The sequence below is a fragment of the Hypomesus transpacificus genome, chromosome 15, assembly GCF_021917145.1.
Source record: "Hypomesus transpacificus isolate Combined female chromosome 15, fHypTra1, whole genome shotgun sequence".
Taxonomy (NCBI): domain Eukaryota; kingdom Metazoa; phylum Chordata; class Actinopteri; order Osmeriformes; family Osmeridae; genus Hypomesus; species Hypomesus transpacificus.
The window spans coordinates 14523443-14548790 of NC_061074.1; the positions used below are offsets into that span (position 1 = coordinate 14523443).

General features: G+C 40.8%; 1 protein-coding gene across 5 annotated transcripts in view; it reads right to left on the reverse strand.

Moving 5' to 3' along the window:
- LOC124477434 (rho GTPase-activating protein 42) overlaps positions 1–20140 on the reverse strand; it is a 35926-nt gene extending 15786 nt beyond the window's left edge. For 3 of the 5 annotated variants that reach the window (XM_047035217.1, XM_047035216.1, XM_047035214.1), the window contains exons 1-4: positions 19774–20134; positions 13096–13191; positions 10318–10379; positions 3065–3136 (exon numbers count right to left, since the gene is read on the reverse strand). In XM_047035217.1, coding sequence (XP_046891173.1) covers positions 3065–3136; positions 10318–10379; positions 13096–13191; positions 19774–19927 — 384 coding nt within the window. In that variant the 5' untranslated portion in view covers positions 19928–20134. Of the gene's footprint in view, positions 1–3064; positions 3137–10317; positions 10380–13095; positions 13192–14789; positions 15163–19773 lie in introns of those variants that run through there. The other 2 variants (XM_047035213.1, XM_047035218.1) reach the window with 2 other exon arrangements.
- Positions 20141–25348: the final 5208 nt, after the last annotated feature.

Genomic DNA, 25348 nt, shown 5'->3' on the forward strand with positions numbered 1-25348 from the left:
GCTAATTATCCAGGAAGCCTTGCAGAAAGACTAGTCAGCCGGGAGTCACCGGCAGGTGTTCCCCCTCTCCTTAGGTGCAACCAACTTCTGGAGCAAGGTAAGTGCTCCATACTGTAAAACAGACACCAATCCAAGTAAGTCAAACCTAGCAGCCATGTACTGCCTTGGTTTGACACAGGCCCTAACGACCCTTAGGGCCCTGAATTTAGAGCCTCTAATCACCATGGTAACAGTCGCAAGCAGAGGTGTGGGAAGTGGGCATGGTGGGTGTGGAGCAGATCAACACAGATATCAGACACTATTGCCACATTTTGGTCCAACATGCTGAAATCTCCAAAGGCAGTCTCTGCTTCCTTCTATTACAGGCTAGCAGTCATACACGCACGCACACACTCACACACACAGACACTAAATGTGTGTCTGTGGGAAGGAACATGAAAGCAAGAATTCTGCAACCCATCTCTCTCAGCTCATTAAAACTGCGTCTAATTGGAGCAGGGGTCCAGAATGGCGATTAGACAGCAATAGTAGGGTTATGCTGATGCTCCACCACACACGGGCAGGTCTACTTCCAGAGAAGCAGAAAAAAGGGCTTTTGTCAAGCTACAGTATTGTACTTAAAAAGGGGGAAAATACATTATTCCCTTCTGCAGAAGTTAGTAAACATAGAAACAAACAACAGATGCCTTAATTCAAGCCACCCTAATTACGCTCAAACGGAATTGAAGAAAATGCACAAAAAAATCAGTGGAAGACTCTTTCTAAAGATTTGTGTGTATATGCGAAATAACACAATAAAATTATATATATATAACATTTTATTGTGTTATTTCTCGCATGAGGAACAATTGTAGTTGGATGACTTGACTTTTATTGTCTAAAGCAGCTGTGATAGATAATGATAGTTTTTTTTCTTTTTTTAAAGAGAGAAGCTAATTTCATCAGCGGTCTGGCTGGACTATAAAGGTATAATGACAGTCCTGATCACTTGAGCCACCATGATCACCGGTTAACTCTTCACACCCAGGTTGCATAAGACACCCATATGGTGCCCATTATTACAGATGCCTTATAGGACAGACACACCACCTCAGAGCTTTGCAGCCCGCAAGTCAAACCCCTCTGCTGTTTATGTGAGAAAATATCTTTGGAGCCTGCTTAAATTTCAAGGTCTTGCACGCACACACGAGTGTGCACACACCCACAACACACACACGTGCTTGCACAGCTAATGCTGAGTCAGCTCCAGGCAGTTTACCACCCTTGGCTCCAACATACAGTCCTTATGGCTGTCTGGGTTTAAGCCTGAGGTTGAGTCATTAAGGTGCAGAGATTGGTGAGTGATGTCCACAGGAGCTTCATGTGCTCAAGAACCAAGTACACACAGGTAGACTACAGTAGCTACTATATAAGAGGAAATACCTAACCAAAGCAGTAACAAAAATTATACTATAAAATGACTGCATAATGGGGATTTTGATTAATATAATGAAATTACTTATTTTTTGGTTCATTATTGTAAGAAAATATTATTATATTATTAAAGAAGTCTTTGCCAGCCACGTTCCAAGGGTACAAAATCTATCCTACAGTATGGTATTTCCCATGGGACTTAAAAGCAGATACCATTGAAACAAAATTTGAAAAGTACTTCACTCAAAAATTAAAGTATACATAGTAGACCATTTAAAAGCTTTGATTTAGGAAGTCTATAAATGGAATGGAAAGCTTGTTACAGTTCATTTCAGTTCTGTATGCTTCAACCAAATGGCATATGACAACTCTGAGAAGTTTCATTTCTGTATTCAAGTCTTAAGAAAACAAACCAGCCTAGTGTTTGCCTTTTAATTTGTAAATGTACGTTACTGCATTTACACGGCTTGTTAAGATTTTTGTGAACCACAAAAGTGTGTGTGAAAAAAGAGTATGCCTGTTTCTTGTATGGGTGTGTGTGTCTGCTTATGTGTACAGTTCATGTTATTGCCATGAAACTGTTGTGTTTTGGCCTAGGAAGGCAATCCATCAGTGAGTGACCTCACTGGAATAACCAGCTGTATTTCCTAATAAGGTAAGCACTCCCTCGTTTGTTCATCTGATGTCCACCGATATGGCAAGCAGCCACTTGAGGGGTCACACTGCTTTAAGATCCCCCAGGATTCTTGGAATGGTGGAAAGTTATCCTGGCACTCGTGATCTCTGCCTTTTATCTCACTCTGGTACGACTAATGTTCAGCAAAGGAGTGTGGTCTGGGGATTGGGAAGGGGTGGGGGGATGGACCATTAGGAGGAAGTGGTTTGAGGAAACAAAATAAAGAGGAAGGGAATGACAGGGGCCTGGCTTTTAAGAAGCCATTTTATACACAGAAAGCACAGGGCAATAACACTGAGTGCATGTCTGTGCTAGACAAACGGCAGAGAAATTAGTGCTGTTGCCTCAATATGGCTGATCCATGCTACTGACCTTATGTGATATTTGCTTTACCTATCAGTGAGGACACATACTACATACAGTGTCCTATTTCAATCTCTTTGCAAGCCGGTATTTTGTGCAGAACAGATATAAAAAGTGAGATTCTGACTTTGAGGTTGGAATGTTTCTCACAAGGTTGGGCCTATGTACAGATGGGAGAATCATTCACTGTGAAGAGATGGGTCTGTCTCTGGACTATGGATCTCAGTGGGAGGTGATAGAGAGTTGTGTGAAACTCCGACAGCATGTGTGTGATCTCACAACGGAGTGACCACTAACAGTCTGCTAGACCTTTCATGCGCCACAGCTTTGGTATGAAATTAAAGCGGGGCTTGAAGCAACGAGACCGCAGTTCAGAATGTGGTCAGCTACTGCTGGAACAAGCCGCTGCGGCGGCGGTAAAAAGATCTTGGGGGAAAAGCAATGCCCAGGCTAGTCTAGTGAAGGCACAGGTCGAGGTGCTTAATGCGTTTGAGCAAAGTGTACAGTGAGAATGTCATATCACAGTGTGAGATTGTGTTGATGATTGACTTGTTGGAAATTCTTAGTTGATAATGGATGGCATGCTTTGTTCGAGCTTTTGCGTTCACTTACTTTTGCAGCGCCAATCTGTTCCTTCCGGAATTTTTCCAATGGTGTGATTAAAACATCATCTGCATTCTGTATCTGAAAAAAAAGAGTGAAAGAAAACCTTTTGATGATTCTGATTCACTGTCATGCATTCACAGTGTTGGTGGATGTGAGAAAACCATTTGCATATAGTATGCACATTAAAGCTCAAGATCTACTAGTAGTTAATAATAGAGTTCACAGCACATAGAAATAGTAGAGACAGTAGGACACACAGAATCTGAAACCATCTATAACAAAATCAGATGTATCAATATCTTTTAAGCCAGTGACAATGAAAAATGTGTTCCTTTGTGGTCCCGGGAGAAATGAACAGAACAGATATGGGATTCGGTCGCCAGCAATAATCCCGCAAATGAGTGAAATTGAATCTTTCATATGTGAGCTGTGAAATACCAGCATTGTCAGACCTGGTTGAAATATGACAGGGGAGCAGGGAACGAAAGAGCCGTACAATGCTAGAGTGCGATGCATTTACATTTTTGAAGTATGTCTCTATAGATCAGTGGCTGGCTTCTTCTGGACGAGTTTAGCAGGCTGCGTCATGGCCCCAGTGGAGGTTTCTCTTAAGCAGCCTCACACTCATTCCAGCCAGAAACAGATAACAGGAGATATATAGCATCTATTACAGTATATCCTCCATCCTGGCTGGGTGAGCGCTTCAGAGGCGCCCCATTAAGGTTTTGGCTGAATTTCCTGTAGAGGCTCTTCCATCGCTTGTGATCAGGTGACATCACACTCATACAGCTGAGTGGTAGAGGGCTGTCAGGAAAGACATGGAACTCGCCCTGATTTAGCGTGTTATTCTGCGCCATGACTGTATGTGATAAACTAGGGACGGAGCTCCATAATACATTCATAATACCCGCTCTCATTTTAAAGGTGTCTATTCAGATGGACTTTCAGCCTTGCTCGCCCTGCCACCATCCTCCGAGTTATCACTCTCACTTTCTCCCACTATCACTTTGGCTCTTCCCCTCGCCTCTTTCCGGAGAGGGCCGCTTCTGTTATGACCCATACATCACAAAGTGTTCCATTCTCTCAAAATACCCTGCGATCCCCTTCACCCACACCCACACTGATGCTTAATATACATTTTAAAGCTCCAACTATTTCCAGAAATTGCCTTTATTCCCTAACATTGTTACAATCCTCTCTTGTATTCTAATCGCAAGGCAAGCTTTAATAAAAAAACAGCATGATTTGACATATTACTGTATCTACACACAATGTAGCATTTGTCATAAAGCATGAAAAGCTCTAATTTTTGGGGATATCAAAAAATCCAGCTAATTTGCTGATAATAACAGTATTTCTACATGAAATGAATGTGACATTCATCTATCTGAAAAGGCTTACTTGGGGGCTCCCTAGATTTGTAGCATTGTGCATTTGTAGCATTTGTAGCATTGTGGTGATCTGCTCTTACACACACTCTACAACAATAGAATCAAACAATAGGATTGTGTGATGCTGAAGAAGCTACAATACCCCTCAGCAATGTAATTACCAGCTACAGGGATGACTGTCAGTGTGCTGGATTGTACTGTATGTGTGCTCGCTTTGCTTGTACAAATATCAACATTTCAAAGTTGTTCTTGAATTTATTTAACAATGACTGTCATTTAGAGTGATCTTAATGGGGACTCTGGATTTCAAGTCAACTCAACACATGTCATTAATGATTTAGTTATTGGGTGTTCGTTGGTCATTATCAGAAGTTGTTAATTGACATGATTCACGTTTCACAGTGAGTTTTTGTCCCAGCAAGGCCAGTTGAGTGTGTATGCGTGTATGAGTGTGTCAGAAGGCGTGTTGCTGTTGTTGTCTGGTACCCAGGAGGAAGTGGGCCAGTATGGGTATCCAAATGTGACCCGGGGATGGGAATATTTCATGGCAGTCATTTACAAAAGTTAACAATGTCTGTTTTTTATGGATAAAAGCATACAGTATACAATATAATATCAGTAAGTGACGTCTATGAACTTGAAAACTTGATGAGACTCATCTACAAGTACTGAAAAGATTTAACTTCAGTGCTATAATATAACAAAAGCATGTTTGCATAATTAAACATGTCTGTGTGTGTGTTTGGGGGTGGGGGGGGATTAACCCCTTTGAGTCAGCCGTCTTTGTTTAAATTCTGACCAATTTCCATTAGGAATATATATATATATACATTACAAATGTATACCCATATACAGATTCAATGAGTGAATACACTCTAATCATGATAGGTAACATGAAAACTAAATATAAACTCTAAGTTTTTCAAATCTCTTAAAACCATTGCAGCAATTCACCAAGCATTAAAACAAAGCTTGATGGCATAATTAACCTATAAGTTGCCGAGCTGGACAGAGAGACAGGGAGAGGTGAACCATGCCAGCCATATCTAGGTGTCACTGTAGATAAAAATCACTTCCACCTTCACCATGAGGATATGACAGGGCATCACATTTCGAGAGGTTAGAAGAAGCACATGATCTGACCTTTGAAAAAAGGCTGTGAGAAACAGCAGTATGTTTCAGTTCTAGCCCCACATCACATTCAATAGTGCATATAAAAATTGTTGGAAAGTTGCCACAGAGCTAACAGTGAGCCTTTCATCTAAGATGGCAGTAGCACCTAGATTTGTATTTTGTCCTACCCTGTCGAACAACCACTTATTTATATGAGAGCAAATAACACTCTGATTAGAGGCATCGGTAGAGCTTACTGAAAAAGCACTAAAAAATACATTTGTCTTGAGAAGATCCCTAATGGTCTTAAAAGGTTTCTGGCACATAAAGTCCTAGGTTCGCCTGGAAAGCAACATCATGAGACAGGCGAAATAATTTTCCTGCTGAGCTATCAAAGATTTTAATGTTGATGTTTTATACATCGATGAAGGCATGCTAACTGTACTTTTTTGTGGAATACAGTGGAGAGAAAAATTATTCTGTGTGAAGAGTTATTTTAGCACCTCTGGCGCTCTGGCGACCAGTGCATTCCCTTAGTCGATAGCAGAGACAGGAAATGCATTATGTTCCCAAACAGCTCTCCCAGCAGCTCTGTCTAAACGCCCCCTATGCAGTTCAGACACACACACACACACATAAAGCAAGAAAAAGAGCTGCTGTCTCCAGACTGATTATGTGCACCATGAGAGAAAAACTCACAACCTTATAACCAACTTCATTGTGGTGACACATACAGTATTCACAAACTGTCTACTTATACAGTAGCAGGCTTCAGTTGGCACACTGTACAGAGACGCCATCACAGCGGTACAAGTGAAACAGCCATGATACATTGAGTCTTAAAACAGAAAAACAGCTCTGTCCGTCTTTCATTAAAAATAACTGGTTTAATCTTGTGGAGCCCATAACGCTGTATAACCTGCAGAGACCCGTCTGTTTCTATCTGTGTGTATCTCCCTAGCTTGTTCCAAACCACCCTGAGGCATCCTTAAGATGTACTTCTCTAACAAGGGATGGTTGTAGTGGAGAGCACAATGAAATACTGTGTGCAGCTGGAAGGCATAGTTAAGTTCTTGCAAGTACTGTAACAGAGATAAAGTAGTTTGAAACTGTATGTATTCCTAAAAACGTTATTTATTTTTATTTTTTACAGTACAGTATGTCAATGCTCACCACACACAGCATGTACTGTCTGCTGCAAGTCATAAAAGAAAACGAAACACTTTCCACTTAAGACATGCATACCAACAATGTTTACCTGGGCATGCAATTAGGTTACAATGGGCTACATACAAACCACTTAAGGGATTGGGGTTTTCCATGTTCAATTTAATGGTTGTCTATGGACTGGAAGATTACTTTTATTAACTGCAGTTGACTTTGGAGCATGGGGTGCAGATGACAAAGGTCTGATACAAGAGATGTATGCAAATGCTCTTCAGGGTCTCAATAAACAAGCTCTCAAAAATGTGGGGAACAAAGGCCTCCTTTCATTGCTGCTGTTTTGTCACAGTCAATAGGACATTCCTTCATTCACAGGCCAGCGCACAAGGTGCCCACACCCTGAAGTTACTGTACTGTCATGTGGTAAACAGTAGCTGCATGAGCTCTTGAGATTCTCGTTTAGTAGTCAAAATAGCAAAAGGGGGTTCACGACACAGATTATTTGATTTGTTTCTAGATGACAAACAAAACAAACACAATGATTAAGGTCACAAATAAAATAAAACGGGGATGAATAGACAACTTAAACGTACGAAAGAGAAAGTGGTTTATCAAAATTGCAAAGCGTTCCATGCTCACAATTGATTCGGCACCTCAAACTTCTGAACAAAAACAAAGTGTGTTGATAAGCTACAAAAAGGAGGCATAATTTAATCAGCAATGTGGCGCAAGGAGATTTGCATGAGCCTAAATCTAAAAAGGAACACCTGATGATGGCTTCTCTCTGAAAGCTTATCAACAACAGAACACAGGAAAAGGAAATCAATTTTCCACCCAAGCCACAAAAGGCCCTCCCAAAGGGATTTGATCATCACTGCAAAAGCCACAACATCAGGGCAGTGCCCTTCCACTCCGAAATGCCATCCAAACTCAGCAGCGCTGAACCATCTCAAACCATGCAGAACTAGAGTCTCTTTCACTCTCACTCTCTCCCCTTTCTTTCTGCTGACGTGAGCTAACAGCAGGGGAATTATACCAGGCTACTCTTTAAAAGGGGGAATTTGATAAGTCTTCTCCTAGAATAACACACTTGGGTAGCTGGCAAGCCAATCACAGAGTGCACAGGCACAAAGATTCCAGACTTAGCTTCCTGCCAAACCAACAGACAATAAAACTCTTCATGCTTGACAGGGCAGGCCGGAATACTCTGTGCTACCAGTGAGACCTTATCCTGAGCAATGGTGGCACCTTAAAATACATGTTAGTTAATAGCTCACCCTGGGAAGTAGACTTCATTTGAGACGCATGATTGTGCTTTCTACTAGGATGTCTGTGAATTTGCTTTCTTATCAGTCGTTGTCTTTCTATTTTTGGTCCAAGATTCAGTCCAGATGTGAAATCAGGAGTTAGGGGGGATGGGGTAGGTTTCAGGAACTGCTGCTTGAAGCTCAGACTTGAATGACGTTCATTATTTAACAAACTAGTTTCATAGTCCTTGGCTCTGACCACATCTGTTCATAGTAATCAGTTACAAACTCTACTCAAGCTAATTCCCATCTGGCGCAACCTGTGCTTTAACTATAGAATGGTTTTAAAGTCCTACATAACATATTTCATAATGATCGTTGCATTAAAGATACAGTAGAGTCCTAATGATGAAACACTGTACATATTTCAACAAGCATGTTAGGAATTGAGTTATATGAGCCAACTGCACTTTAATTATGTACCCTAGAGAATAGAACCTTCTGGTCATTTGCAGTTCTCTGACTGTTTCACTCCTAACAGATGCAAAAATCATGAGACTCAGGAGAAACAAAGAATGCTGATCCACCTCACGATGGAAAACATTTAGAGCATTTCCTCTTTATGCTGCATCACATTATCCTGTTAGTTACAGGTTGATGAAGAGGAGCCTTAGCAATAGAATACTTCAAAGCTAAAACTCTTTTTTAGGATTTCTATTTTCAGATGTCTTGGCCTATGCCAATGCATGCTTTGCATCCAAAGTATGCCCTAGTATGTGGGCAGTAATAATAAAACATATTTTTTCTTTTAGGGGGAGGGGATGTTTTCTTAAAGCTTTCCATTTAAATTCCAGGGAATCAGTAGTTATAAATGAAGCAGTACAACTACAGGGATTAGCGGTCAAATCGCCCATCTTCAAATGTGGGTAAAGCGTCTATCTAAAATCAAACAGCAGGAAAAAAAAATGTGAAAATGTGATCTAATAAGCTTCCTACTCTTCGTTACATTGCACTGATTTACCAGGCAACTGAAATGCAAAATGTTCTGCGGAACGTACAGTAGTTTCTTTGTACTTTATATGCTTACATCTAGAACACAAAGAAAATGTCATGGGCTCTGGCTTGTTATCATTCAGTACAAGGAGCTACAGTGAACACTGTTCTGAAATGCTTTGTGTTCCATTGTTCCATGTAAGGAAATGTACCTGGCCACACCAATTACCACCACACAAATCCTTTAGTTATCACATTGGTTGTCTTTTTAAAATATCTACCTTACAGTTTTTTGAATTATACTATTAAATCTGGATATTTTGTGACGAGAAATGGAAGGTAGCAAATTTTACCCACTCTACAGTATATAACTTACTACATTACATGCAAGTCCCATGTTTTAGAGGAGCTCTGCTCAAGCAGACATGAGAAGACCGCGTTAACCTCAAAGTCTCAAAACCTGTCCTCTCCACCCCTAACGTGGCCTTCACTCAGAACAGAGCAATCATTATGTGTTTCATGTACTATTGAATTGGAGGAAAGTAAAGATCATTTGCCTGACAGAAGGTTAACCATTTCAAATGTATTTCTCACACTTTTACATTTATTCACACCATGTATTAGACAGGCCGGTTAAAAACTTAGGGACAACATATTCCCCATATCCATAAACATTGCTTTGCGGCAATTCGAAGCATGGTCCTTTAAATATCCATGCTATTAAAATTGTTAGGGTGTTGTAGTCTGTTGTGAGGCATATCCTTATTCAGTCAGTGTCTGTATGATAATTAGATTGGCAGGTCTGTCGCTCTGACCCTGGCATGTCTCAGGAATACAGTGAACAGTAAGCATATAAAATATCTGGCATGTGTGGTCCATTTGCCTAAATCTGTCCTGACTATGCCAGACAGCTCTCATCCAGACAGCGTTATACTAGCGAAACAGTGCCAGAGTCGTGTGCCAGAACACATCCTGAAGGGGTGAGGAGGGCCACAGTTTCACATTGAGTTAAAGGGATTAGTGTGCCACACACTCCAGCCCTGTCCCCTGAGTTCGTCATACTCTAAGGGGGTGTTCACTCATAGGGTTCTATTTGGTGCTTTGGGTATTTGGGACAGTGCCAATGTGAGAGATTTATTAGATGACAAGATGTGTTTCTCTGCCATTATAAAGTCACACAAAGTTGTTGTGTCATTGACAACAGAGGTTTGATGCTATACCGCAATAGATTATTGTGTGTTGAGACATAGCGCTGGGTAATCCAAATTTAAAAACTGCCACATAAAACTGAGGTTGGTCTCAGTGGAACAAAAAGACAACAAATAACTCAAACAAATAATTGTATTCTTACCAAGCGTTTCCTCTCTTCTTCAACTGTGTTCAACAGCTGGGAAAATTCTTTGAACGACTGGGCTGGAACACATAAAACATTTCAACAGCATTATGTCTTTTTCTTGTTTAAAAGGTATTTTTTTTAGGTTAGAAGAGTTGAATCCAGACTTCAGACACCACAAACACCGAGATTATATATGTATATGTTGCACTTACAGTTACTCTCTAATATATTTGTATTCACAGTGCATTCACCTGTGACAGAGACTGGAAATCAGTATATTATATCAATACGCTTTGTTAAAAAACACCAGAAGAGTTTCCCACGGCATATCAAAGCATTCATGCTGTCTGACTGAACACATAAGGATGGTCACAATCTCGACCCATTCAGTACATTATGTTTTTTGTAATAAAGTAAAAATGCATGTGTACTGCCTGCATTCAGCGACAGTCTGGCAGATAAAAGGCAGATGCGTTTAGCTTACAGGCTCGTCTGGCAGAGTGCTGTGCGTTGGTGGCCTCACAGCTTCATTAAGCCCAGGGCCAGATAAGAGCTGGCCTCTGTTGGTCAGCACCTGTGTCACCCTTGTGTTCAGCCATTTAGCAGCAGTCCGAGTGGCTTTGCTTGCCAACACAGCAACATCATTATCAGCCACGGCAACCAGGCACTGGGGCAATGCATCATCTCAGACACTGTCCTTTTCCACAAAGCGTTAAGCGGCCTTAAAGGCAAGGGAGCAATGATTCTGTACCAGTAAACCTGTAGGCAGGTTGGGTGTAGGGTAGGGCTCCTGATAATGCTACATTCTCCTTTATCAAATGAATAACCCTTAGAGGGCGTAAAGGGCAAGGGTGGGACCACAGAAGGGGAAATATTAGATGCTTAAGACAGGAAATGGAAGCTAGAATGGGGTTACAGCCAGCTGTGACGACTTTCTAGATGAACAGGGACAACTATGTTGCATAATGTGATGACTATATATTTAATGGACCTTTGTAGAGGAATGTAATGTACTCAGAAGCCATTAATATGGATGATTTTGAATATCCAACATGTTAACGGTGGCTTCAAACAAGTATCCCATCTTACTTCGAACTCCACTGGGGAAATAGAAGCATGACCTTAGGGGAACAAGACTTGTAACTTTTGGGACAATTAATATTTCTATAGCCACATCAATCTTGTTGTCAGATAGATTTCTGGATAACGGGTGGGAATGTGAATGTCACTGTAGGAAGTCATAGAATGAAATCAATAACAGGTCAGGTGAACCCGTCTGGTTCCACAGACAGGTTCCTGGTGCTCTGCTGGGTAGAAGGAGCATCAAAGTGAATTTCACTAAAGCTGCATCAAGAGGCAGGCTGGGGTTGGTGCAAGGGTCCAGCCATGTCAGTCAGAAAGCACAGTTTCATTGATGAACAGATTGATTTCAGCAAGCCATTATATTTCTCTCTTCTGATAGTGATTCTGGCCTTTTCGCTAGCAGCTGGCAAGGGTTCACGAAGGCAATACCAAAGACTTTGAAAAAGTTTCTCTTTAAGCAAGGTGTTGAGAGGACTATTGTGTGATGTTCCCTCCCGTATTGACCATTGTTTTAGCCCTGTTTTGTGTATAAAGCTGCTGATTACAGCTACATCTTCTCAGTTTCATGCAGTCAATAAAATGCTTTCCAACAAACTCCTGTGATGCTGTTAGTGAGCCTGCTGTCGTGGCTGCCTCTACACTCCGCTTCACGACTATCTGGGCCAACAGAATAGCATAACAGGTGGACAGCTACATTTCCACTGTTCAAACAGAGATCAACAGTGTGTCTGATTGGGGCCAGTTGAGCGCCGTATCGCTGCAAATTGCAGAACGCTACATCATAATGAGGCTTGTTTTCAGGGAGTTTGGGGGTTGCATTGAACATAATTGCTGTTCCTTAAACACGTTCATTAGCAAGCTTCGGCTACAGCTCCATGTGAGAAATAGGAATGCTAGTTACAAACTCAAATGAATATAACAGCTTAAAGCGGATGGGTTCACATTTAGCGCCCACACAGATGGACTGTGATTCGGCAGTCTCTAGGCCCACAGAGCAAGAGGCCTGGAGCTAAGCGGAGAATAATGAGTGGAGGACAAATTAGGGAGAGTGAGAGTTGGGGTGAAAGGATGGGCAATGCGGAGATCTGTGCCCATTAGAGCTTTGAGAGGCTCTTCGTTCTCGTCTGCTTTCATGATCCTGTTGGAGGCCGGGAGGTTTACACCTCCATTAATCTCTGACACACATCACAATTAGTCTCTTTGATCACTTAAAGGGATGAAGGGAAAAAAATGTTGGAGAAACATCATAAGCAAATCAATATCATTCATTATGCATGCAATACAGACGACAGCAAGATCTATACTCATGAAACCAGAATGCTTTTCCAGTAATTAGTATGCTTAAGTCTGTCTGAAAAACATTTCCTGATAATCCTGTCAGGGACCAACCCTTTTAACTGCTCTGCTCTATGTACAGTACTCATTGAAACATCTCATGACTGTATCATCTCTGGTTGGTCTGGAGTGGTGGAGAGGCACAGTCGGCCGTTCACTACCGAAAGAGTGGACAAGCCAATACAGCACAAGATGAGCCTCCCTGGGGCACCTTTAAGGAAATGCCAGAGAAAGGTCATCATTAAGATGACAACCCTGCCAATATGGTAGGGCAACAAAACAAAGAGAGAGTGCGTGTATGTATGTATGTATGTATGTGCGTGTGTTTGTACCTGTGTGGGAGGGGCCAGAGACCCTGGGCTTACTGGGACTTACCTATGTTAACCTCGTCGTCCGTCTCTGCATCGCCGATGCACTCAAACTGGAACTCCTGCAAGGACTGGGAAAACTTCTGGACAGCTGCAGAGAAGTCTATAAACAAGAGAGACGTGCTTAATGTTAGGTACTGTGATGCATGGCCAGGCGCACCACTCACTTCTGTGCAATTAGGGTCAGGACACGGCTCAATGGCCATCATTATACCTTTATTATAAAATAACCTGCCATGTGACTTGCATATGAACATATATAGGTCAAAAGCAAAGTGAAATAACCAACATGAAGCATTGGGTATTTTTTCACAAAGGGCATGAATCACCTATAAACTGCTTTGATTCAATGTTCCTGTATTATTTAAGTATACTGTTAACAGCTAACACTTACTATTCGACATGTAACCTACTTTAGACAGTACATCACAGCTTATTTCAAACTGTCCCTCTAACACCATCAGTGTTAACTCATGTTAACACATTTTGAATGTGTTTAGACAGAAAACTAGAAATTCACTTTAAATTGGCTGTGTTGTACTGCCTAGTACCAGTTGCTGTTGCCATGGCATGACAACTAGTCCAACAAGATCATAATTGAGTATGTATCATATAGTTCACCATCAGGATACATGTGTGTAACAGCTGAAAATATGAAAAAAAATGTGATGTTTGAGATTGCAGCCTACATCCCTGTCTCAAAGACACATTTTACTTGTACTCACTACTGACGAAAACGAGTCACCAATTGTTTTCAGTCTCTTTGGCAGCAATGTCTTTAGTTCAAAGAATTCTGAACTTGAAAGGCTCTTGTCTGTTAAGCAAGATAAATGCAGACATTAGAGAAAATGTAGACAGGAAAAATTCTGAACTATTGGTGTTCAGGCTTGATAGGGAGCTATTGTGGAGAAAAGTTTTGCCTGTTTTTAAACTTGATGATTAGTGGTTTCTATGGACAATAACCTACTATTCTTGTTTCTGGAACTGCTTTAGAAACTGCAAAAACCTACACACAATTTAGACAATGTAGGCTAAATGAGTATGTTCTAATGTACTGTAGGCAATGAAAGGCTTTTCTGCTTACATGTCAACCAAAACAACGTTTTTCGTTTTTTCCTCAGAATAACCTCTACAGTATGTGGACAGATTAGGTCAAAAGGTTCTTGAATAGATGGGTATATATGTATTTTTCAGCACTGCTACAGTTTTTACAATTGAGAGCTAGTAAATGGACTCTGCAGAAGATGTATGGTGTCAATGAAGTGCTCCTTACGTTCCTACCCTGGCTTCAAGGCTGCAGCTCTGAGATCGATACCTTGCTCCAGTTGTCAGCGCAGGCCACCAAGACCATCAATAATGCATAACCTTTTACCTCTGACACTCAACTGGGCTCAGCCCTGCTGGGGTGACCTGCTCCTTGCTTTCCAGGCCAAGAATCCACCTTTTATGTTTATTCGAAGACACTATGAACTGAAGAGGACATCCGTACATGGAATCATGGAAAATGTTTTGCAGCTTTAGAGCTCTATTTATTTAAAGAGGAGGACATATTTCCCCTGGTCCTGCACTGCTCACAGTGTCCATTCCAAGCGACACTTTCAAAAGGCAACTTTCTCCCAGCACTCAAATCCACTCCATGTTGCTAATGGTATAGTGGAAGCTGGTGTACAGTACGACGGCATCCAGGCCCACAGGGCTTACCTGTCACTTTAGTAAGGCATGGTAGCTGTTTCCTATTTCTGCCTCCTTTCAGAGAAGCAGTCGCCATGTGTCACAACACACTCCATGCAGTTTGACGTCTATCTGCTTCATCTTATCTCTGGCCTCAGGATCACTGTGCTCAAAATATTCCACAGCGTTTCGTGTTTCTACCTTTGATCTCCAGATTTCAGCGATAATGAACCTAGGGCATCTTCCAGAGGACTAAAACCGAGTGAATATTGTAATGAGCTGTTTGTATTTAAATTAAACAAACAAAGTCTTAAAAAAAAAAAAAGGTTATTTCTCTGTAATTGTGACACCGAAACTGACATGCTGACAAATGTCTGTTGTGCCTCATCATCGACGCATCCGAAAATAAAACAAGAAATACCATTGCATAAGAATTGGCTCTTGGTGGTTGAAATGGGTCAGGGAAGCATCTACTGGAGCTGTCATCATATCACGTTGTGTTGTGGTGACTTACCAGAGGTACAGAAAGTAGAGTCTGCACATGCATCACCTCACATTTTCATGTTACAACACTATATGTAGCTTATTGCCACCCATGGGATCCACAGAGAGGGAAGTCATGTGTTATTGTGTTATAGTTGTGTAATATAAGTTACACAACTTCTGTAATGAGTGACTAACATAATGAACCATTAGAGTGTAGGCCTAGTGGCCTACTACATGTCATTAAGTGCTACACTGATCATCGTTGGCTTCTTGGAAGGCTGAGGATACTAAAACAGACAAGCACAGATTTGTTCAAATCCCTTCTTTTTTTCAGTTTAATTTCACACAGAGTAACAGAGTGCAGCATGCTCCAGTCTGTTGTGAAATATGAAAAATGTTTGTGAGCACTTCTGCTATATATGCAGTGTAGCCTAATGTATAATTTACTAGCCTAATCATATGAGGTGCAGCATTTGTCACAGCAGGTATGAAGAGAAGGTAGAACTGGAGGAACACAGTTCTGAACCTACTGTAAATAATAGACTTTCAGCTTAATTATTATGGTGTCAACAACTCAAAACCCTATAAGAACATGGGAAATTCCTATGGACTCAAGCCTGGTCTAAAAGAGTGTAGGGTCTAACCGCTAGTCCACAAATAACCATTGTCCTCTGAGTAGACGCTATATCTTGTCTCCATGGCAACCATATCCACTGCACTCCCTCAAATGAAAATTGATGACCATTTAGAAACGAAACCAGAAGCAAAAATGTTTATTGAAGTGGGGAACATCACCAGCCTGGAGCTTCCGACAAGTTTTTAGAAGCAGCAACTCTATTACAGTAAACAGGGAATATGGTAGGTCAGATAGTGGGTCAAATTAACAATTCCTCTTTTGTCTAATCTATCTATTGTCATTAATGTCTTCGGCATTGAGACATAAAATAATGTCTATTTATGTCTCATAAAAAGACATTATTAAAACAATAGAAAAGAGATTGTCTATTGTCTACCCATAAAATAACCTCTGTATTGTATAAAATGCAATTTTATAGCTCCATGAGTAATCCTCAGATATCATATCTTGGCATGGAGACAATACTGATTTGTGAGAAAAAAAGGCCTTCAAAGGGAAACACGTCTCTACTACTAGCTTAACGAGAGACAGGGGATCTTTTTGATGCAGCCGTAGGTGTTCTCTGTCGCTTTGATTCCATTTGGAGGGCTTGCTGACGGGGGAGCATGATGCTCCAGGTAAGACCTCTTTCTCTTGCTCACGGTGACGTTTGCCCGTCAGCCACCCAGCAGGGAAGACCCTGTATCTACCTGAGGAGAGCTAACCAGATGAACCCCAGTACTCCCCAAGCATACCAATCTCCTGGCTCCAGCTGACAGAAGCTACCTGAATATATTACCCTACTGCCAACTTTTTCTTTCTCTCTTAGACTTGCTACACACCCCATTCAAAGACAAAGAGTAACTCAAAATGGGACTTGCTCAACCCCCTTTACACTTTTTGTACAGCATCAGAGAGCTACAAATCAGATCATAACAGTAATATGAAACATGAACTACCTTCGGACCACGTTGTAGTAATATTGTCTGTCCTGCTTACTATATATTTTACCTGCATACAGTAGATGACAACAAGTAAATCACTGTCATATTGTGAGGTCAGCTGTGGCTGACTGCAATCATGTTCACAGCTAAACACAAACATTTAAAACAGTAGTCATAACTTTTTATGTTAAAAGCTCAACTATTTATGTTTCTATTGAGTTTGTTAGGGTGGGGACACACTTGGAAAAGCCAGTGATGAGAAAACAGCTCATGAAACACAAGTGTGGACTGACAACGCACCACTTTTCGAACTGTTCTTCTCAGACTGCACTTGAGCGAGTACTAAAATGTTCATGTGCAAGCAAATGGTCTTGGTCGGCCTTGCCAAAGTGTCCTAGATAAATCAGTAAGAGAAACACGGTGCCTCTTATTTATCATTCGTTGACTTAACAAAGGAGACAGTTACGGCAACTGATTTCAAGGTCCTTGGATTAAGGGAGGCTCTCAGACCAATAATACAGAGAATGTGTACTAACTTTACAGTGAGCTATTGATGAGAATGAACCTCACCTAAACTGGCGTCTCAAATAGACAAAACCGACTTACAGAAGCGGGTTCATAAAAACCAAACATTGTACATTGTACATGTCAACACATTTTAGAAGTAGCAAAGTGATGTTTAACTGCAAGCAGTTCTGTGTTGCTAACATTCATTCATTTGAAGGGACAACGAGCAACATGAGGATCTCATGTATACCTGGCAGCCTGGTTTTAGGGACTACAAAAGGCACCCAGCCGTGATCCCCAATGCTAAACCTAACTACAATAATGACATTCCAAAGAAGGAAACTTTGTCCCTAATGTTGACTCAGATCGTGACTTCAGAAGATCACAAGAGTGACAAATAAATCCTTCTTTGGGTTAGGCATCTTGATCCTTAAAGAATATGTCAGATTGATAGAGTTATAAAAATATGGATGAAGTGGAATACACAAACAACACACCACATCTACACAACCGTGTCACAAGGCGTATTAGTCACAGTCCTTACCAATACTTAATATGGTGCAATATTATAGACTTGGGGCCTATGATACATGGTCCAAATAATATTTGGAACAATACACTGGGAAATCCTAATTCGCAATGTTGCCTCTTATTCAAAGGACATGGATTTGTTTATGTCACTTGAATTTGGTTCATACAATATAGTATGTGAGCAGCTTGGAGGCTAGGACCACAATGAGAAGGAAAATAAAGCATATAATATTACCAATGGCCTTATATTGCTTAATTTGCTTCCTGGCAGAGACAACATGTCTACCCTATGTTTAGTTATCAATCCAATGAGAGGTCCTTCAAAGTGTGAATGGGAAAGATAGCATTTTTGCAACAAAAAGTCACTGTGCTTCCATATATCATATTCAATTACTGTGACACTGACAACAGTATGCAAATTATGTCACAGATCATTTTTAACGGGGTATAACTTACGGAATGGAAACACACAAACAAATAGAATAATGTCATACCAACTGTTATCTAAAAAGGGACAGAGGATGCTTACACAAGCATGTTTACAGCGCATTTCCTGTGGCTGAACCCTGGGACATCATCATTACTCACTCAAACAAACATGCAGAGTTCCCAAAGCTATGAGATATCACTTTGACAACAAGCACGCACATCATAAATGAAACTATACAAAATCTCAAAGATACTCTCATTACACAAAACATTCTCCTTAAAAAAAACAAGATTTCTGTATATAACCTTTTGTATATTTATATTATATTGATATGCACTCTGGACCTACGTCAAAATGACAATTAAACCAGCATTCATTGGCAACAGTCCATATCCCAACTACACCAGACAGTCAGCAGCGCTGCTTGATTCAAACCAAGCCGTTCTATTCTAAAATCTTGTTACTAGACACTACAAAGACTCCTTTCCAATTTTATAGGCCCTGTCTGAACCACAGCAGGAATTGCTACACAGTTGTACGAGATTCAGAATAGGATAATGAGTAATACCTTAGCACCAAATGTCCACACATAACAGTTAATGAGACTAAAAACATAACAATTACATTTTACCTGTAACACTTAAAGGTCTCAAAAATTAAGAGTAATCAATAAATGCATGTTGATACGTGGCTTTTGCCAAGAGTCCTCACTGGTCAAATACATGTATTCAACTTTCTGTCTCCTTTGAAACATGTCGGTTGGAAAACTCAAGAGTTATGTAGACATAACAGGACTAGTTGGTGTAGCAGACTGCCTATAACACCACTGTACTATGACAACTGCACAGTAGGTTATGGGTGAGGTCTTCTTCATCAGCACAATTGCCTACTGCATAACCAGACTTAATGTTCTAGGCCATCCATCTGTCTTACTGTTGTAAATGATACTATATGAGTGGTTTTAATGGTAATGGATCTGATGGCGAAGTATCTGGGGCTCTTACTAATGAAGTGTCTGAACTCTTATCTAATGGAGGTTGTACAGTCATACTGGATACAGACCTCTAACGAATTACTCCAGGGTCTTCACCTGCTAAGGTAGCCTAAAGATGAGTGGTAATAGTGCAATTACAATCTAATTGCAACGCATGAGCGTAAGCTGATTTGCTACATTACCCATTGCAATATGATTGATCTTAGACTTATGAATGGCTAAAATTATTCAGCAATGAAACTGATTTGAACTGAGAAATCAGCTAACGGAATGCATCATTGCCTGTGAAGAACTTTCAGCTGAAGTGTGATTTTTATTAATTCACAATATGGATCCGAGAATTCCTCGACCTGAAAATTCAAAGACCTAAGTAGGTATCTGCCGCTTTAACATGGTTGATAAAAGGCTATCGATGCAGATGTATCTCAGGTAGCCTCCAGCTACAAGCCAAGTCCGCATCATTTAAAAAGAAGACCACCAGGCCACAACTAGCCTACTGTACTTACTTTTCAGCGCTGTGATTAACGTGTTTCCGTCTTTTATAAGTTCTTTGATGAATTTATTTGTCCGGTCCAACTCTATTTCGTGGCATTTCAGACGTTCTCTGAAATCAGGGCTATCCAGAAAAGAATCGCTGAACTCCAATGTAGGGAGCCCCATTGTGAACTAAAGAAGTTCAGTGCCCCTAACTTGCACAGTAGCCAACGCAATCAATGTTTCGAGAAAGAGAACATTAAGGACTTCCGTTACAAATAAATGGCAGTTTTCATTGTGCGATGTCGCCCCTGATATTCGAAGTATATATTGAAACTTGTCCTCCCCTTTCCTCAGACTTCCGACGTGTGATCAGTCCTGAGCAACGTTCTTCGGTATGGCGTCAATTTTAAATGACTAGTGATTGTCTGACTCCTACTGGTTAGTTTAGGATTTGTAGGTTAATGGGTAGGCTCAGAGGGTTGGCAGGTCACCTTATCTTCATTCAGATTACCATGAAATTAAGAAATAAAGAACAGACACATTGAATTGCAATAAACACCTTAACAAATGATAAAAACCTCAAAATCCAATTATCTCATAAAAATTTGAATATTGTGTAAGAGTATACATTAAGCCTGAAACGTACAAACCATAGTGTATAAAACGTTTAGAAATATTACCTTTTGCCACATACGGACAGACAAGAAGATCTCTTCCTTTCTTCCTTGAGCCAGCATATGAAATAGACCAACTAACTTCAACAGTAGGCTATAAATCCAAGACAGTTTACCAACATAGTTTATTTCAGATATTTGACAAAATACTGTTTAAAACAGAGACATATTTTTTTAAGACAGACACAAGACAGTAAGCATTGTGGCAGGCATTATACGTAATTATGCATTCTGAAAGATCATGCTGGAACTAATGAGGGTGTGGGGATGCTGAGCTCTGAATTAATACCTTGGTAAATGGCGGTAATTAGACTTGAGCCTAATTGGAGCCAGAGGAATCAGTCACATACAGTACATGGAAGAAAGAAGGATAATGATGATGATGTCAAACTCCAAATGAGCATTTAGTTGGCACAGACTGGAATTCCTCTCTTAAAATAGGCCCAGTTGCGATGAGCATCCTGTCCCTGTCTCTTTTGAGGTCTGTGTGTGAACGTACACTTTGTTGAGTTGAAAGACTACATGGCAGGGCTGAACATTTTGGTGTTCTGGCAAGGGAGATCATGCAAAAAAGACAGCTATATAGACCGTTTGTCATTACCATGGATGCAGACTAACATGAGCTAAGAATGTTTGGAACCACATTTTCTTCCCTGAAGTGCAATGACAGTCTAGAATAAAGCTTTTCTGACGATGTAAAGTGTGAATACAGTCCTTTTGATGCACCCATACTAGATCAGATTCTAATCTCCAAATCACCAAGGAACAAAGAATGGTCTGACGATAAAGTAATTTCCAACAAAGACAGCACTGAGTAGCACAATAACATTGTGTTTTGCTTGAAGGGAAATTCAACAGGAAATTAGTATTTTTAAAGAACAACATGAGCAGAGGCTTTAGGTGGTTATCTGTGCAAAGCATGGCTAATTTCAGTCTAGAATGACTCCCTGCCATGGCTTTCAAGGCTGTTCTGTTTAATTAGGATGATGCCCAATTCAGAAACATTAACAACCCCAGCCCTCTCTCATTTGCACACTTCCTAATACCTTGAAAGACAAGACTACTCCTCAAAGTCATCACTGCACACTCATTTTAGCCATACATGTGTCTACACAGGCACCTGTAAGTACCCCCCCCCCCCCTGCTCCACACACACACAAACACACACATATACACAGAGACACAAATACAGAGATAAACATAGCCTTCCACACTATCAGTCTCAGTCACAGTGCATTACACCAGGGAACTCTGCCCCTGCCTAATGGAGAACGAGTAGTTCAAACGGAAGAAGGCTTAGTTTTCACAAGAAGCTTTGCAAACCGACTGCTGCTGTTGGATATCAATAAGCCATGCAGAAAATGCATCGATTCGCTTTCTGATGCGGGTGGGTCATCTGTGAGTAAAGCTTCTTAGAATTTTTTTAAAATTTTATTTTCTTCCACATCGGCTTATTATTGTATGGCACTGCATCATGTAACAAAAACCCTTGCCATAATTAACGGTTTGCACACAAATGTGGTTACCTTCTCTTGGTTCCTTTTGCAGCAGCAACAAGGGAACATTTTGTCTCATCAATGTAATGAGCTAAGAAATGTGATGCATTAGTGGAAACACCCTTGCCCAGATTTAATTGCTGTGTGTAGTTTTGTGGCAATAGAATGAGATCCAAAAAACGGTGGTGATTGGTGAAAATGAAAGGCTAAAGGAAGAGGGAATCCACTACATTTTCAGTTAAAATATCATTAACAAAAAAACTGGGTGGTCTGTCAACAGGGTAGAATTGAATCTTACATACTGTACATATCCTCAAGATTTGTGAGGTGACCAAACCAGCATGGTAGTCCTCATGTAAGTCAACTGTCTACATACTGTAATGCAAGCAATGTTACTGTGTCTACTGGTAACAGTGATATTGAATGACAGTCAGGGCTTTATAAATCAGGCTTCTTATTGTTGAAGTGATTGCTTGTAAATGCTGGGTTTTGTTTCTCCCTCAATAGTTGACAATGACCGCAATGAAATGCCCTCCCTCTATTTAAATCAAGTGTTAAGGTAATTGCACAATTTCCGGCAGGCCTTCAGAACTGTCAAGCACAAGACATGTCTCCATTTTTTTCTCTCTGGACCATGATTAATGACCCTAATTGAGATTCATTTCTTATCAATTAGATGGTGGCATTTACTACCAGAAGAGACCTTCCTCATTCTCTTTTGTTTACGTCCCGCCTCAGAGCAATCTGCCAAGGTGGCTTCTACTGTAGACTCTCATTTGTGCCTCCCATGTCCAGATGTACTGTGAAAGGTTTCGCCTGATTACCTTTCCTCCACACAAAGCAGCACTGCTGAAGCATGAGAGAGGCCAGTGGCTGCATCAAATTTATGAATTGCTGTTTTTCTTTGCATGGCCAGGATGGGATGTGTGTGGTCAGCAAGGTACTTTAGCATGCCACTGGCACACATTAATTTACTGTGGTGTCAGGGAAGTTGAAAAAGATGCCTCATATGGAGGAAGGAAATGAATTCAGGTGAAACCAATGCTAAAACCCCTTAGTCTGGACAAACAGTAGTGTCTGAAATCAGCTCTGCGATGCTGCTGTATGTTTCAGCATGTGAACACAGACCTTTGCTCTGACAAATCCTCTCAGCAGAGTTAAAAGAGTTGTTCACAGAAACAAAGCTGTTTTAGTTTCCGTACCCCTGACCTTTATGGAGAGGGACTTGTCTTGTTAGGACCTCAGGCGCAAAGGCTGCTCCAGGTGATGAATTACAAAGACAGTCTCACCAGCTTGGTAAGCAAACCTCGTGTGTACTCTGTTGGGATTTTTCCTTTAATTTGGACCTATGGAGATTCAGGGGGCTTTCTTCCACCCTCATCCATCCTTTGCCCCTGTCGGGACATATAAACTGTCCGGCTGTGACCAGTCTCGCTACATGTAGCCATTAGATATCTTCTAATGGCTACACACCAGTGTGATATTTCAGCACATCAGCAATCATTACATAAACTGAATGCGAAAACGGCTGCAAATCCCAAATCATGGTGCAGAGCAGAGTGCTGAAGGGATTTGGGAGCTCTGCATGGGACGCCTTTGTTCTTGCATTAAAACCAGATAGAAGACCCGGGTTACCTCTTCTGACAGCTGCTTTTGATATCCATTTCTTCGAATGAATCACAAAATCACAATGAAGCCCCAGAAATTCTGTGTGAGTTGAAGGGTGTGTATTTTGTGGCTAACACTTTGGTGGTAACATTTGGTTTTGTAGTTTAATAGTGGAGCCTTCACATCTTACTTCCTTTGTAATCATTGAGCAATTTTTTTGTCAAATGTGGGTTGCCCTGTTAATCTCTACTATCACCTTAATTCCAAAAAACCCTGGATGACACTGCACACCAGAAAATGGTACGTCGGATCGAATCTGTCAAGTAATCTGAGAGTCCCGTTGCAAGTGCAGGATCCTGGCCGTCTGCCGTTTCCTCTCCATTGAAAACAACAGATTGCGTGTAACATTGAAGTCTGCAATCGAATCCGTGCTTGCTGCTCCCACCATCTGGACTGAGCAGTTCAGATCAGCCACCCATTTGACTGTTTTGTGTGACAATAATGCTGAATTCACTCCTGGGGTGGAAAAACTCTTCTTGGTTTATCATAGGAGACTAATGTCAAAGTTGGCTTATAGGTCCAATGTGGGGGGGGGGGGGGCATCTTGGGTTCATAGTACTCATATAGGGTGAAGGGTGCAGGAAGGATCATTCATTGTGGTTAAGCCGATGATGTGCGTAATGTGGCCCTCTGAAAGGAAAACAATTTAGTGTTGTCATTTACTCGCACAAGATCAGGTCCAGACAGACGCCTTGAACAGGAACCCTTATCCAGGCCCTGTCCATGTGGTCTGAATCTGGTCTTTTGTAAGGTACAGTTAAGCATTCAATCATAAAGGCATAAAGGAAGATACGTTTCTGTTTCCTATGTGCAAAAAAAATAATACAGTGTCTGTACATACTGTCCAGCATCAAACAATGCCAATCAAGGGAGCTTTTACCAATGCAGCAGAAAAGCATACTTTGCGTAGACCCAGGGAAATACACACAGCCATGCGCGGTGAGAATACAATTCTTGAGTCACAGTAGGTTGTTTCCAAGAGCAATGGGATATTTATTTATTTCATTCCATGCAGGTGACTTGTTTTGAGTTCTTTAATAACACAGCATTATCCATGCCAGCTGCATTAGAATTCACACAGCATTGCAGAGGTCTGGAGAGAGGGCCTTGATAAGATTAAATGGCATTAGGAGTTTTCACCAGAATAGGGAGAATTACACAGGTCCGGTGTCTGTACAGACTGCACCTCAGGGAATGTTTTTGAAGTTTGTGCTTTTCAAAACTTTTTCAATCATTACTTCTCTCATGGTCAGATTTATAGTCTATTCGTTTTATGTCATTGTGAGAGCTTGGCCTTGAATGTATATTTTCTCTGCTGGCTATGAGAGAGGCAGGGAGATTAAACTGAGCATTGCATGTGAGGAAGCTAAAATCAAGCAAACAACATTCAACATCAGCTTTCCGGAAAGCACTTAGTATAACATCATAAATAAGAGTTTATGGATACAGAAGTACTAGAACTGTTTGATATTACACTGGTCCTCAATAAATTCCCTGTTGAATACAAAATGTAAAGTGCATGACTGTGTGTCTTGGCTACAAAAGTTTGAGTTTAAATTCCATGCAATGTGCTGACAATGTCCAGATTATATAAACATAGATTTTGCCTATGACAAAGCCAATGACATATTCAAATTCATAACATCCATTATATATACAGGTAAGTGTCGCCAAAATAGCAACATTGTTAATCTGCCACAGCAGAGGTGAAGTAAAACGGTGGTTACCACTTTACAGTTTTACAAGGCAATTATTTATCTCTACAG